Consider the following 14,376-nt stretch of genomic DNA (forward strand, 5'->3'; position numbering starts at 1 on the left):
ATACTGTGATATGTTCTTACCTGAGTTTAGACGAGTTGATGTGTACCTGTCTGTCTGTGGGCCTGTGGAAAAGCTTGGTACCTTCCAACTTCACCCCCGTTTGGAGCTATAGGAATGCAATGGGAGAGGCCAAATGCTAACAACATCTTTGGTCGTTTTGCGTGACTGAGGGCACACACAAAGATCAGACAGGTACGCATCAACTCGTCTAAGCTCAGGCAAGAACATATCCATTCTTTTAAGGCGAGACGTTGCAGGTGAATAGGGAAACTTTTAAATGTAGAGATTTCAATTTGGAACTTTTCCTGTAGATTAGTGACATAAATATGAGAAAAAATGTATTGGAAGTTTCCTGTCATTTTATGTTTTCATATAAAAATAAAGTCTTTTATGCCTAAAAATGTCCAAAGTTCCCATATTTTTGCCGACAAAATCAAATTTATGGTTTCATTTTGTGACATATGCATAACAAAGACTTTTTCAGAGGGATTTTGGATCTTATTTAGTTTTAAAATAAGCAGTAATCTGTAACAATTTAAATGTTGCTTTCCCTCTGAAAAAATCTTCCAAGGCTGGGAAATTTGAAGTCTGTATGAGCTACTGAAGTGGAGATGTTGTCGCACCAATGAGAGAAAAATACATTTGAGAACATGGCCTTTATAATGACAATTTCCCAATTGTTTAGCCGCAGTTTGTGTCAAACCTAACACAGTCCCAAGATAGAAGACACTGCTGCTTCCCCAGAGCCTACAGCTTACCACCGTAGTAAACTTCCTACGAAATGAGCCTATTTGGGTAATGCAATGCTCTTTGAGATTCAGAATTACAGTAATACTTCTAATATTATAACTGCACTAAACCTGACTGTTACAACATGTACATGTCTCAGCGGCCGTTGATCAACATATATGTATTCAGGGAAAGATCTACTATAACCAAGGACTGTCGGTGCATTTACATTTAATGAATACTGAACCGTCAGTGTTCCAGTAAACCTCTGCTCTTTTCAACACCTCCTCGTGCTAAATGAAGGTCACCATTTCATTATGGGACATTAGCATCACTTTGCACATGTGTGTGCTGAATTTATATGGGCACCAACTAACCCAATGCTTTCTGTGTCAGAGATCAGAGCACTAACGTCCCATTAGTTTGTATGCTCTCCCTGTGTCTGCGTAGGTGTCCTCCGGGTACTACTAAAAACATGTACAATAGGCCAGAATGAGTGCGAGTGTCTATGTGAGTGCGGGACGGATGGCTACAATTCGACGTGGCGTGTTTACATGCATGAGTACCTATGTAGTACATACAAAATGGAATAATGTGTGTTATTACTTTGGAGGTACATAATGTGTAAAGAAGGTTCTGACTTTATCTTGTCTATTATAAGTTATTATCTAGTTCTACCGTAGTTTCACTTTCCATTCTCATACAAGAGCCCCGGCAACAGCCCAGCAACAGTTAGGCCAATCAGAATTCCTTACATCCATCCATCCATCCATCCATCCATCGCCGGGTCGTGGGGGCAGCCGTTGGAGCTGTCCAAATCACACTGCACCAGGCCCTTATGTCTCCTCCTGCCGGTGGTGGGTCCACAGAAGGACGGCCTCACGATTGACCGGGCCCGTTGGTCTCTCATGAGGGGCTTCTGAACCGCTCTTTGTCTGACCCGTCACCTAGAACCTGTTTGCCCTGGGAGACCCTACCAGGGGCATGAAGCCCCCAACAACATAGCCCCCAGGATCATTTGGGTGCTCAAACCCCTCCACCACTTTAAGGTGGCGGCTCTAGGAGGGGCCAATCAGAATTCACCTCCACCTCCCCCTTTTTCTCCACCAACCAGGACTCAGTTTTATATAGCGCCTTTCTGGACACTCAAAGACGCTTTACATTGCATTATTCACTCACTCACTCACTCACTCACTCACTCACTCACTCACTCACTCACTCACTCACTCACTCACTCACTCACAACATTCGCTTGGCTTCCTGGTGTTCCCAAATGGTCTCCCATCCAAGTACCGCCCAGGCCCTTCCCTGCTTAGCTTCCAAGGTCTGACGGGATCGGGCATAGCAAAGGTGGTATGGCCACGTGTGCAAGTAACTTTCATCGGGGACACTCACTCCATCCTCGCTCTGGTAAATCCTGGGAAATTATCTTTATTCTTCAGTTCTTCTTCATGCGTCCATGAGAATGTGAGTCTATGTAAACATTGTTGCGTATTTATTGTTTAGCGTAATGTCATAGGTGTACGATTCAATCAATATTTTGCATTCCCGGAGCTAAATAACAGAACCAAAGTTATTCATATCTGCTACATATGTAGGCTTCATTATAGTTTCCCACCATCCCATGTCTTTAGAGGTGTTTAGAGCGATTTTACAGTGTTTTTAGCTGTGCACATCGTAGGCCTTATCTCTGGTCATGTGACACCAGCCTGCCTGCAAGCTCTCAGATGTGGTGCAATTTAAACTTTTCCCAGCCAAATCTTCATAGTGCTGAGTTTTGATGGTTTCAGCCAAACAGGCAGTTTCATCATCTTCATGCCTTTACTGTGCTATTTAAGACAGTATTGCATGTGCCATATATATTAGTCTCCACATTTGATATTCAGAGATTATGAGTTATTACAAAGAAATGTCCAGTATAGTCCCTATAACCCGTCACTCCGTATAGCTGTAGATCCGTACTAAGTAGACCTGTGGTTCCCAACCCATTCCAAAAACTATGGCCACTACAAATGTGTAAAATAATGAATGCTAAAAATAATTTCAAACAAACTGCAATTGGAATGTTTGATGCAAGTTGTTTTTTATTAGACAGTATTTATATCCTCAGAATACAATTGGCTTTCAAAGCCGCTTTATAAAATGTAACGAAAAAATAGAAAATAAATGGTACAGCAGCAAAGGAAGTAAAAAAAAAAAGCATTACAGTGCAGGCCATGCGCTCGTTAAGTGGTAGTTTCATTTTCGCTCTCCGCACACGGAGGCTGAAGCACTCGGAGCAGCGCGTTTCATTTGAAGCTCGTGTTTCTGCGTGTACTTTTTTTCGGAGACAAAGCTTTGGAGACAGAATATGGCCAGGATTGGATCTTACGCATTTGTCTGCACCTCTGACATTAACTTAAACTTAAATTAAATTAAACTTAAACAAAGACACGCAGATGTCATGTGTGTTGGAGGATGTATCTGTTCCTGTGCGGAGCGTCTACAGCTGCAGTTTAGCGTGAGTGACGATGACACACATCGCCCTGTTTGGAAGCACACACACACACGCACACACACACACACACACACACAGGCACGGCAGTCAGATCTCGTGCACTTGCGTTGTTGTGACGGCGGGTTGTCCTCGGACAGCAGCACCGCGGTCCATATGGACCCGTGGCCAATGCCCGCACGGTCAAATGGCGCGTATTTTTCGGAAATAAACATGGCAAGTCTTATATAGCGCTTTTCCAGACGCTCAAAGTTGTTGTACAATTTGATGCAGTATTCATTCACTCCATACTCGGTGATGATAAGCGAGGCAACCAGTCTGCGCACATCAGCCCCCACCACCAACCACTCACACACTCACTACTGTCGCCAGGCTTCCTGGTGTTCCCAAACGGTCTCCCATCCCTGTCCTCCAGGCCCTTCCCTGCTTAGCTTCAAAGGCGGTATGGGAAATAAACATGGCGGCGCCCATGGAGCTTATGGCGGCGGCCATGGAGTTTGCGTTTTCTATTATAGATATATAATATATAACATATAATATATATTATATATATATTTACAATTTGGAGATTTTATTGTTCTTTGTAGTTGTATCATAGCCACTGTAGTGATTTAGAAATCCTCTTTTCATTCCTCATTTTATAAGTGTATTTATTGTTATGTACGTATTCATAAGTCTATTTCTTTTTCTGTTTTCTTTGTAGAAACCATGAACCACATGAACATCATGAACATAACAATCCAGAACCTCATTGACCTGTTTCAATAAAGGGGCATGAAAGTGTGAAATTTGTCTCTATCATTGTTCTGACCAGACAACCTGGGGAGATTGAGGATTTTGTATCAGTCCTTATCTGAGGTCACAAGTTTGGGTCTCCTTCCCGACACCTCCTTTACATAATGTAATAATACCCTTAAGGTTCGGGTTAGTTAGGGTCTTATGTCCAAACTTTTGTAAGACCTCAGAAACTTTTCATCTCACATTGTTACAGATCACATTACATTGTACTCATTTGGCAGGTACAGTGTATCAGGGGTATTGTAAAATAAAGTGTTACTGATACTCCAGTTGGTTTGATTTGTTCGATATATAACCCCGTATACGCTTAATTTAACCCAGCGTCGACCTAATTGTGTTATATCTTGATCTAACAGTTGAGTGAGAAGAATTGCTTAATAGAATCCTGGCCTGTCCTTGTCAATATTAAACTACAGGCTGAATCACTGTCCATTTAACTCAGACAGCGTTCCATTCATACTCTTATCCTCCCCCAGACTTAAGCAGCACCTGAAACTGTCTAAGACATTTCATTCACATCCTGCTCATGACGACACATCCTCGTTTCCAACACAATAGCTTCCCTGAACGCCTCGTACAGACGCTAAACGCCCCAATTATCACCATTGTACTATCCATAATGTCGTCTGTGAGCAGTGTATTGTGCGACCGCCAGCACGAGCGCACACTTCACTGCAAATGTATCATGATGATTATATGGCAATGCTGCATTTCCCACGCACATGACGCTACGGCGACGGCCTTCGCTTCAGACGCGACAAAGGGACAATATCTTTTATGGAGACACTGGAAACTGTGAGTCATTTCGATGCTGCATCAGTGGTAATTATAAAACCGTTCCTCATGTCTTCAAATTGTACAAGTTGCAGGTAGTTAGAAACAGACAGCTGTGCTCCAACTGTACTGCCTGTAAGATTTTAGTTTGTAGTGCTACTTTTGGACCTCGAGTGTATGAAGCTGAGTGTGTAAATTTCTGTACTCCCGCAACCTCTTTTCCCTCACTCTCAAAACGCTCCTGCGCTCTCAGATCTGGATGGCAAAGCTTATGTCTGGGGTCTTACCAAATTAGATCTAATCAAAGAAATGTCTAAATCCTGTTCTGGGATTGGTTGTTAAGTCGCTTGTCACACTTTGTGAGAGGTAAAATGTGTTTTGTGGTTGCAAGTCAAGTGGTCCGCGTGCGCAGCTTCTGGCATTCGGGACATGGAACGTCACTTCGCTGGGGGGGAGGAGCCTGAGCTTCTGCGGGAGGTTGAGAGTTGCCGGGATGTAGTTGGGCTCACCACGCACAGCTTGGGTTTCGGATCCCAACTCCTGGAGAGAGGCTGGACGCTCCATTTTTCTAGAGTTGCCCGCGGGGAGAGACGGCGGGCCGGGGTGGGTTTGCTCATATCCCCCCAGCTCAGCCACTGGAGTTCACCCCGGTGAATGAGAGGGTTGTGTCCCTACGCCTTTGGGTCGGGGACAGGTCTCTCACCGTTGTCTCGGCCTACGGGCCCAACATCGCTGCAGAGTACCCGGTCTTCTTGGAGTCCCTGGGAGGGGTATTAGATGGTGCTCCAACTTGGGACTCCACTGTTCTACTGGGGGACTTCAACGCCCACGTGGGTAACGACAGTGAGACCTGGATGGGAATTCCTGTGGAGGTTGGGGACATGGAGTCCGAGTGGACCATGTTCTCCTCCTCCATTGTCAATGCGGCTGCTAGAAAGTGGTGGCCGTAAGGTCTCTGGTGCCTGTCGCTGCGGAAGTCCCCGAACACGGTGGTGGCGCCCAGAAGTAAGGGATGCCGTCAAGCTGAAGAAGGAGTCCTGCCTGGCCTTGTTGGCTTGTGGGACTTCGGAGGCAGCTGAGAGGCACCGGCAGGCCAAGCGTGCTGCAGCTCGTGCGGTCACAGAGGCAAAAACTCTGGGTCTGGGAGGAGTTCGGAGAAGCCATGGCGGAGGACTATCGGTCGGCCTCGAAGAGATTCTGGCAAACCATCTGGCGCCTCAGGAGGGGGAAGCAGTGCTCCACCAACACTGTTTACAGTGCGGGTGTGGAGCTGCTGACCTCGACTGGGGATGTCGTCGGGCGGTGGAAGGAGTACTTCGAGGATCTCCTCAATCCCACCGTCACGTCTTCCGATGAGGAAGCAGAGGCTGGGGACTCGGAGGGGGGCTCGCCCATCACCGGGGCTGAAGTCACCGAGGTGATGAGAAAGCTCCTCGGCGGCAAGGCTCTGGGGGTGGATGAGATTCGTCCTGAGTACCTTAAGTGTCAGGATGTTGTAGGACTGTCTTGGTTGACACGTCTCTGCAACATCGTGTGGTGGTCGGGGACAGTGTCCCTGGATTGGCAGACCGGGAAGGTGGTCCTTCTTTTTAAAAAGGGGGATCAGTGCATGTTGGTCTCCGCCAGGGCTGCCCTTTGTCACCGGTTCTGCTGTTTTCAGACAATGTTGTTTTGTTGGCTTCAACAAACCAGGACCTTCAGCACGCTCTGGGGCGGTTTGCAGCCGAGTGTGTAGCGGCCGGGATGAGGATCAGCACCTCCAACAGGTCGGTGGGGAGTCCTTACCTCAAGTGGAGGAGTTCAAGTATCTCGGGGTCTTGTTCATGAGTGAGGGACGGATGGAGCGTTGGATCGATAGACGGATCAGTGCGGCGTCAGCAGTGATGCGGTCGCTGTATCGGTCTGTCGTGGTGAAGAGGGAGCTGAGTCGGTGCAAAGCTCTCGATTTATCGATCGATCTACGTTCCCACCCTCACCTATGGTCATGAGATTTGGGTCATGACCGAAAGGACAAAATCGCGGATACAAGCGGCCGAAATGAGTTTCCTTCGCAGGGTGGCTGGGCGCACCCTTCGAGATCGGGGGAGGAGCTCAGTTACCCAGGAGGAGCTCGGAGTAGAGTCGCTGCTCCTTCACGTTGAAAGCAGCCAGCTGAGGTGGCTAGGGCATCTGTTCCGGATACCTCCTGGTCGCCTCCCACGGGAGGTGTTCCAGGCATGTCCTAGTGGGAAGAGGCCTCGTGGAAGACCCAGGACACCCTGGTGGAACTATGGTGTCGCCTCGAGGTCCCCCCAGAACAGCTGGAGGAGGGGTGTGTGGATCAGGAAGTCTGGGCATCTCTGCTGAGACTGCTGCCTCTGAGACCCGGCCCCAGATAAAGCGGAAGAAAATGGATGGATGATTGCAAGGCACGAGCACACATGAGCGCAGAAGTGTTTTGAGAGCACAGAAACTGAATTCGAGTGCAGAGGAGTTTTGACAGTAGAAACTGAGTGCGAGAGCAGCTGCATCACTTTAGCGTGAGATGCAGGACTCTTTACTACCCGCAAATCTCGTTTCTTTATGCAAATAATTTTCCGGACGTTTTATGGGATGGTGGATCTAAGCAGGAAGGGCTGTCAGAAGTCAGCATGTTCATTTCAGTGGTTGCCCCCAGCGTGAGCGAGAGTCTGTAAGTCTGGTCTTTTTAACACCTCCTTGTGCTAAATGAAGGTCACCAGTTCATTGTGGGACATTTGCATCACTTTGCACATGTGTGTGATGAATTCATATGGGCACCAACTAACCCAATGCTTTCTGTGTCAGAGATCAGAGCACTAACGTGCCATTAGGGGTAAAGCAAAGACGTACACCCTCCTACCTGCTCCTGGATAACACAGTACAAGCACCCCTAAAGAGAGATTCAGACCCTCATCAGACCGGGTTTTCTTTTTAGTCCTGATCTGGGCCTGATGGTCACTCACTGGTGAAGCTCTAACGGCACAGAGACAGATTATGCATCACACTGCCATATGAACAAACCAGCTTATTACCAAAAATGAATATGAGCATGAAGAAGCCACTTGGATGAAAGGTGAAACGTCATCGACTCAAACAACCGAGTCCAATCAAGGAGTCTTTCCACTGAACATGGTCCTACCACGCACGGCACGGTCTATGTGCTCACAATGTCACGTTTGGACTCTACCTGGTACACACTTGTGATTCCACTACACCACACAACCGCAGAGGAGCGTATAGACCATCATTCAAAGTTTTGTAAGCCTCGATGAGAACAAATGTGGACGTGTCAATGCAAATACTGCAGGAATTAAGGCGAGACACTGCAGGTGAATAGGGGGAAAAAATAAAAATGATACCAATTTGAAACTTTTGTTGAACATTACTGATATGAATCTGAGACAAAATAAATGGCCAAGATTGCAGATGCGGATTGACCCAGATTTAAATTTATGGTTTATTTTATTGACATATTAGTAACAAAGATTTTTTTTAGAGGGATTTTGGATCTTGTTTTTGAAATAAGAGACAAAATCTGTAAAAACAAATTTTGTCTTGTTTTTTCTGGGTTCAAAGCTGAATCAATAAGGCTGGGAATTAGATATTCAAAAATCCCTCAGAGAAAGCTTAAAAATCTTGTTATGCTCAAGATTGTAAAGTTTGGAGAGAAAGAAAAATGGGCCTAAAGTGGTGTACTGAGTGTGCATGCGTGGTGCCTTTCTTCGCTCTTCTGTCTCGGGTGGCTCCCTGAAGGAAAAATACCATATTCGGATTTTCAGGATATGTGGATGTAAAATCTGTCAATATTTGTGAATGAATACGAGAGGGAAAGACGGCTTTGTGAAGCGACGCAGCTGCTACTTTTAAAATAAACATCCTACAGGGTAAGTTTTGTCATTTTAAACCACTGACAACACTCACAAACTCGCTCTGCAGATTTGTGCTCCGATGTAATTATTTGACTCATCACTGTACTATGTATAACACACTTGACTGGCTACAACCCAAAGACAGAAGACGGCTCCACTGGATTATTCTAGTTTATAAATGTATCCGATATGATTATCCCACATATTTAAAACAGCATCTGGTTCTTTTTACGTCATCATATGCACTTAGAGATCTGGACCAACCGTTCTATCGAGTACCACATGTAAAAAAGGAGGCCGGCAGGAGAGCCTTTCGTTATAAAGCCCCATCTGACTGGAATCACTTATCAATAGAACTCAGATCAATGACATCTTTACATATATTCAAAACATCCATGTACAATCATCTAAAATGTCAATGTCAATGTTATTAGCATTTTTCCTAATGTCCAATTTCTTTTCTTTTCTATTATCCCTCTTCTTATGTTAATTTATTTTCTCTTTATAGAGATATTGTTTTATATTGAAAGTGGGGGCATTGGTGGGGTGGGCGGGGATGGGAACAAGACATGAGACCTTGTGATGTGATGTTATGTTGTTATGTGTATGTGACTGTTGTATGTATGTGTCAATACTTGCTATGTTTTGTTTTGTTACTTTGTGTTCAGGACCCCCTTGAAAAAGAGATGGTTCATCTCAACGGGGCTATCCTTGAAATAAATGAAAAATGACATTTTTATACTCTGACATGAAAACGTAAAGGGAGGAAACTAGATTAAAAAAAATCTCTACTTCGACCGCCAGATGAAAAATCAATACTTTCACCTGCCGTGTCTCACCTTAAAGTAACAGGCCACCGGTTTTACATACTGAGCTTAGACGAGTCCATTTGTACCTGTCTGTTCTACACGTGTGCCCTCAGTCACATAAACACAGCACAGACAGCGTTAGCATTTAGCCTCTCCTGCTCTCCACTATAGCTCCAAACCAGGTGAAGATCGAAGCTACCAAGCTCTTCCACGTTTTCCCATGTGAAGTGTTACACTACAAAGTATAATTACACAAAATTAAACAATGTGGATTTTCTAAACGGATAAAAAGGTGAACTATATTGTAAGGCGTAATAACACCAGGAGTACTTCGACAGCCGTGCCGTAATATCTTCACTTTCGTGTGCTTCTACCTTCACCTCGTTTGGAGGCGACACAAGGCAACTCAATGGGCCTATATTTGGAGCTATAGAGGAGGAGAGGCTAAATGCTAACGCTGTCTGTGCTGTGTTTGCGTGACTGAGGGCACGCGTGAACACCAGGCAGGTACAAATGAACCCGTCTAAGCTTAGAACATATCTCAGTATGTAAAAACCGTGGCCTGTTCCTTTAAGCAGCTAACTATGAAGGTCAGCACCATGCTAGTGTTAGGCTAACACCAGCTAATATCGGCAAAATCGACTTTTAGAACAGCGGTATGATGTGAAATATTAAATCCGTATGACCAATGTGTTAATAGTGAGAGCGGGCCTCTCTCTCGCCAATCAGAGGTCAGCGTCTGTTCACGTCACGTTAATCTCGGTTCAGCGCTTTGGCCACAGACAGAGGTTTGTCTTCAACTTCTACCTGGTCAGACCGGTTTGGCCCTGGCCTCAGCAGTAGAAAAGCTAACCGGGTTCTGAGTAGTGTCTGCCAGTGGAAAAACAGCTTTAGGGACTTGGAACACATCCACTACAAAGGAAAACTGCTGGGCGAAGGAAAGCTAACGAAAACAGTTGAAGCAAAGTCCATGTACCAGTGTACACGTACCATCTGTGGTCTTCCACGAGTCCAAATATACTTTGCATCATTTTGTATAAAAAATAAAATAAAAATGAATTTAAAAAATGAATAAACTAAACTGAAACCAATGGGTCAAAGTGAAACTGCCAACACAATGAGATGGGGAAAAATAGCGTGTGGTTCTAAAGAGAAGAAACAAGTCCATTTTTACATTTAAAGAGTAAAGTTTCAAAAGTAAGGAGTGAAAGTAAAAGGTCGGCAGATAATGAACCTCTTTCTCTAGGCAACTTTTTGACGAAAGGAAATTCAAAGCTGGAGAAGTCGTGTAGCCGGTGTTCTTTATCTCCTTTCGCACCTCTGCAGCCAGACAGTAGTAAAAATAAACTTTTCGCGTCATTTGTCTGGAAGCACAAGGTCATGACGCATCGTTCCTCCTGATTCTATTTCCTCCAGATGATTTAAAGTGGAGTTTATGAACGTGTATGAAAAACACATCGCAAATGTCCTTCACAAAGTCCAGACAGAGCTAATATGGATGTGACCTGGCAGCACAGGATGAGATTTGGCTCAAAATGAAGTTTATATGAACCAATAATGTAACTACAGATAATAATTTACTTAATTAACCATAACACGCCAATGAACGAGGACTACATTCAAAACAAGTGACAAGTGCCTTCTGTCCCAGACATTTTCACCAGTGAACTTATTTACACATCACATTTGTGAACAATAATAATATGGATAGTTTCTAATGGTAAATCAGGTGCAACAAGTCCACAAGATAGCACAGGCAAATGTAAAGTACTGCTCATTCAGCACCTGGATAAGACTAGGAGTGGGTGCTGTTACACTGTTTTCCATAGCAGTATTCGATACCAATACCTGAACGATACCTATACTAAACTATCTGTCATCAAATAGTTTAGTATAGGCATCGTATAGGTAGTAGAGGTAGTAGAGGTATCTCCAATGTTCATAAATGTGTGAAAATGGGGAATCATTTGGGGAAAAGAAGCTGAATAAATTGGGTGAAAATGGGAAAATGTGGCGGAAACTAGTGACAGTATTAGTCATAATAAATGAGGGGGAAATTGGGCAAAAATAGAAAAAAAATATGTAAAAAGAAAAAAAATGGGGCAAACATACATTAAAGGAAGAAAAAAAAAAGTATTGGCCAAAAAAATGAGGAAAAAACTTACAAAATGTAAGTGAACTGAAAATACCTTTCATGCTATCTCTGGACCAACAGCATCAAAACTTGGATCTAAAGATATAATACAAACTGGTATCGTTGAGCGGTTCTGTAAGTGGACAAACCCAGATAGTTCCTCCTGTGGAAAGCGACAGCTGCTTTAGGAGCTACTGTCTGTAATTACTTATTATTATTACGGCTCAGTGGGCGGGGCCCATGCTTTTCTTCACTGGAAATGGGTACCAAAGTGTCACCAACTTTACTGTTTTAACATTTGTCCTTTCTCTATATCATACGGATTCCACTTCCACAATATATACAGTTGCTGAACATTTGTCAGCATAAAATGATGCCTCGTGTTTTAAATATGGAAATATGAAATCAAGAAATTGTGCTATACACATGTTTGTTTCAAGTCAGTCGTCTAAAACAGTGGTCCCCAACCTTTCTTCTCCTTCATATATACTCCGAGTACCCCTTACCCCGAGAATCGTACCAATATTATACCCTAAGATTACTCAGTGTTTAGGAATGTGTTGTGTTTGAAATATAGCTAAAATTCTCTCAAAGCAAACATTTTACATTTTTATGACAAGGACAGGAAAAATCTCTCACACTGTATACTTGCAACATATACTTGCAAGTATACAGTGTATAAGTGTAAATGTAACATGTTTACGACAAAACATCATTAAATCTAACTTTCCTTGGAAAGTCATTGAAATTCTACTCGGTTTCACCATATTTTTTTGTTATAAAAAACAGTTCCAAGAACCCCTTGCTCTGTGCTCATGTACCCCATAAAGAAAAGGTTTGAACTGCTATTTCGAGGCACATTGAGTTGCCTTGTGTACGAAATGCCTTGCCTAAATGAAATAAACAATGTTAAAACCCAGAGGTGGGTTAATGATGATGATGATGATGATGATGATGATGATGATGATGATGATAAATAATGATGCATTGGTTTTATATAGCGCTTCTCTGGACACTAAAAGACTCTTTACATTTACATTATTCATTCACTCCATACTTGGTGGTAAGCTACTATTGTAGCCACAGCTGCCCTGGGGTAGACTGATGGAAGTGAGGCAACCAGTCTGTGCCATCAGCCCACTTAGCGTCAGAGGTAGAGTCTGAGTATTGACTTTTTGAAGCAACTGTAGTCTTTTCATACCATACTTTTTAGTAATATTAAAATGAAGTATCTGTTTCTTACTGGAGTAAAAAATGTAACTATGACAATGTGAGTAAATCTTTGAGCGACAAATCTTCATTTTGTTACTTCAATATGATTTCTTTTAAAGATATTTTATTTGAAAATATGAGAATTTTCACATTATTCATGTTTTGTTTCTCATCATTTAAGTCATGACTGAAAGGCGAATCAGACTTTTACCCTCAGTTACTCGAGTAACATTTTCTCCAAGTACTTTTTGACTCTTAGTTACTTTGGCTGCTCTTCTGTATAAAACCCATCGGCCCCAGTTTACGTGTAACCGGCAGCACTCACCGGTCATGTTGATGTTCTGCTCGCAGGAGAACCATATCCCGGTGTGGAACTTCCTCATCACGTACTTGTCCTCCCCGGTCTCCCAGATGTACTGCACCAGGCGCGTGTCGTTGATGTTGGAGCTGTTGAAGCGGATGCAGAACGCCTGCCTCACGTTGGTCACGGGGCCGGTGCAGAACGGCTTGACCACCTTCCGCGTCCCCTCGCACCAGTAGCTCGTGGTCAGCGCGGACACGGCCAGGAAGAGCGCCAGAAAGTTGAGGGAGAGAGCCAGGGACGCCCTCCTTCGCCGCCGGTCTATCCCCATAACGCGCGGCGAGAGTGTGTGTGCGCGCGGAGGACTTTTTTTAATCCACGGAGAGGGGGAGGAGGGGGAGGAGGGAGCAGGGAGGGGGAAGCTTGTTTTTTTTTTAATTCCTCATAATCCGTTTACTCCCGGTTAACGTATCCGCGGCTAATTACGCGCTGGCGAAGCTCTCCCCGCCGCGTGTGCGCTCCGGTCACATCTGCCGCTCCAGCGCTGCCTCCGCGCTCGTTTTGTACTCTCTCCCCCTCCTCCTCCTGTGCCCTTTCTCTCCCCCACGCGCGTCTCCTCCTCCTCCACACCTCCCTCACCAGTCACCCACACGCGCGGGAATTTTATTAACGGAGCCTGCAGACCGGAGCGCAGCCCAATCAGGACCGGCGCGTTTTCTGTACGAGGAAAAGACCCTGACCTGTTCAGTGGTATTGGTATCACTTATAACTTTCTGCGGGCGTTAAGTCATTGAATAAATTGGGCAAAACTGGCATTAAATCTACATTTGCTGAAGAAATTTCTCAAATATTTTTACTGCATACATTAAAAAAAAGTGGTTCCCACACTGGGATGCCATGAAGACCCACCATCATCCATGATGTGAAGCCGCGACAAAAAGTAAAGATTTACATTTGCTGTAAAAAATGTTCTCCACAAATAAATGTTGAATAAACTTAATGATGTTTCTCTAAGCCAATACTTTTATTATGGCAATATGGGAGAGAAGCGTTTGAAAGGAATGTACAGAGGAAAAGGCTCGCGGCCCACTGAAAAGGGTTCTGCGACCCACTTTGGGGCCCCGACCCACCAAACACATTCAACAACAGTCCTGGATGAAAAACTCACAACATTTTGCTGAAAAGTTTCCCATGTATCCACATTCCCCCTCATTCCTGTTTGGTGGAATGTTTGCAAATGTTAAAGCGGACCTGCT

The 14,376-nt window shown here is 44.4% G+C and overlaps 1 protein-coding gene across 1 annotated transcript in view; it reads right to left on the reverse strand.

Annotated features, from left to right (window-relative positions):
• The window catches only part of gsg1l2b (gsg1-like 2b), a 53,089-nt gene extending 39,401 nt beyond the window's left edge, over positions 1-13,688 (reverse strand). The window contains exon 1 of the mRNA XM_079578004.1: positions 13,145-13,688. Coding sequence (XP_079434130.1) covers positions 13,145-13,451 — 307 coding nt within the window. The 5' untranslated portion in view covers positions 13,452-13,688. The remainder of the gene's footprint in view (positions 1-13,144) is intronic.
• Between the last annotated feature and the right edge of the window lie 688 nt (positions 13,689-14,376).

The sequence above is a fragment of the Gobius niger genome, assembly GCF_951799975.1.
Source record: "Gobius niger genome assembly, chromosome: 19".
Taxonomy (NCBI): Eukaryota; Metazoa; Chordata; class Actinopteri; order Gobiiformes; family Gobiidae; genus Gobius; species Gobius niger.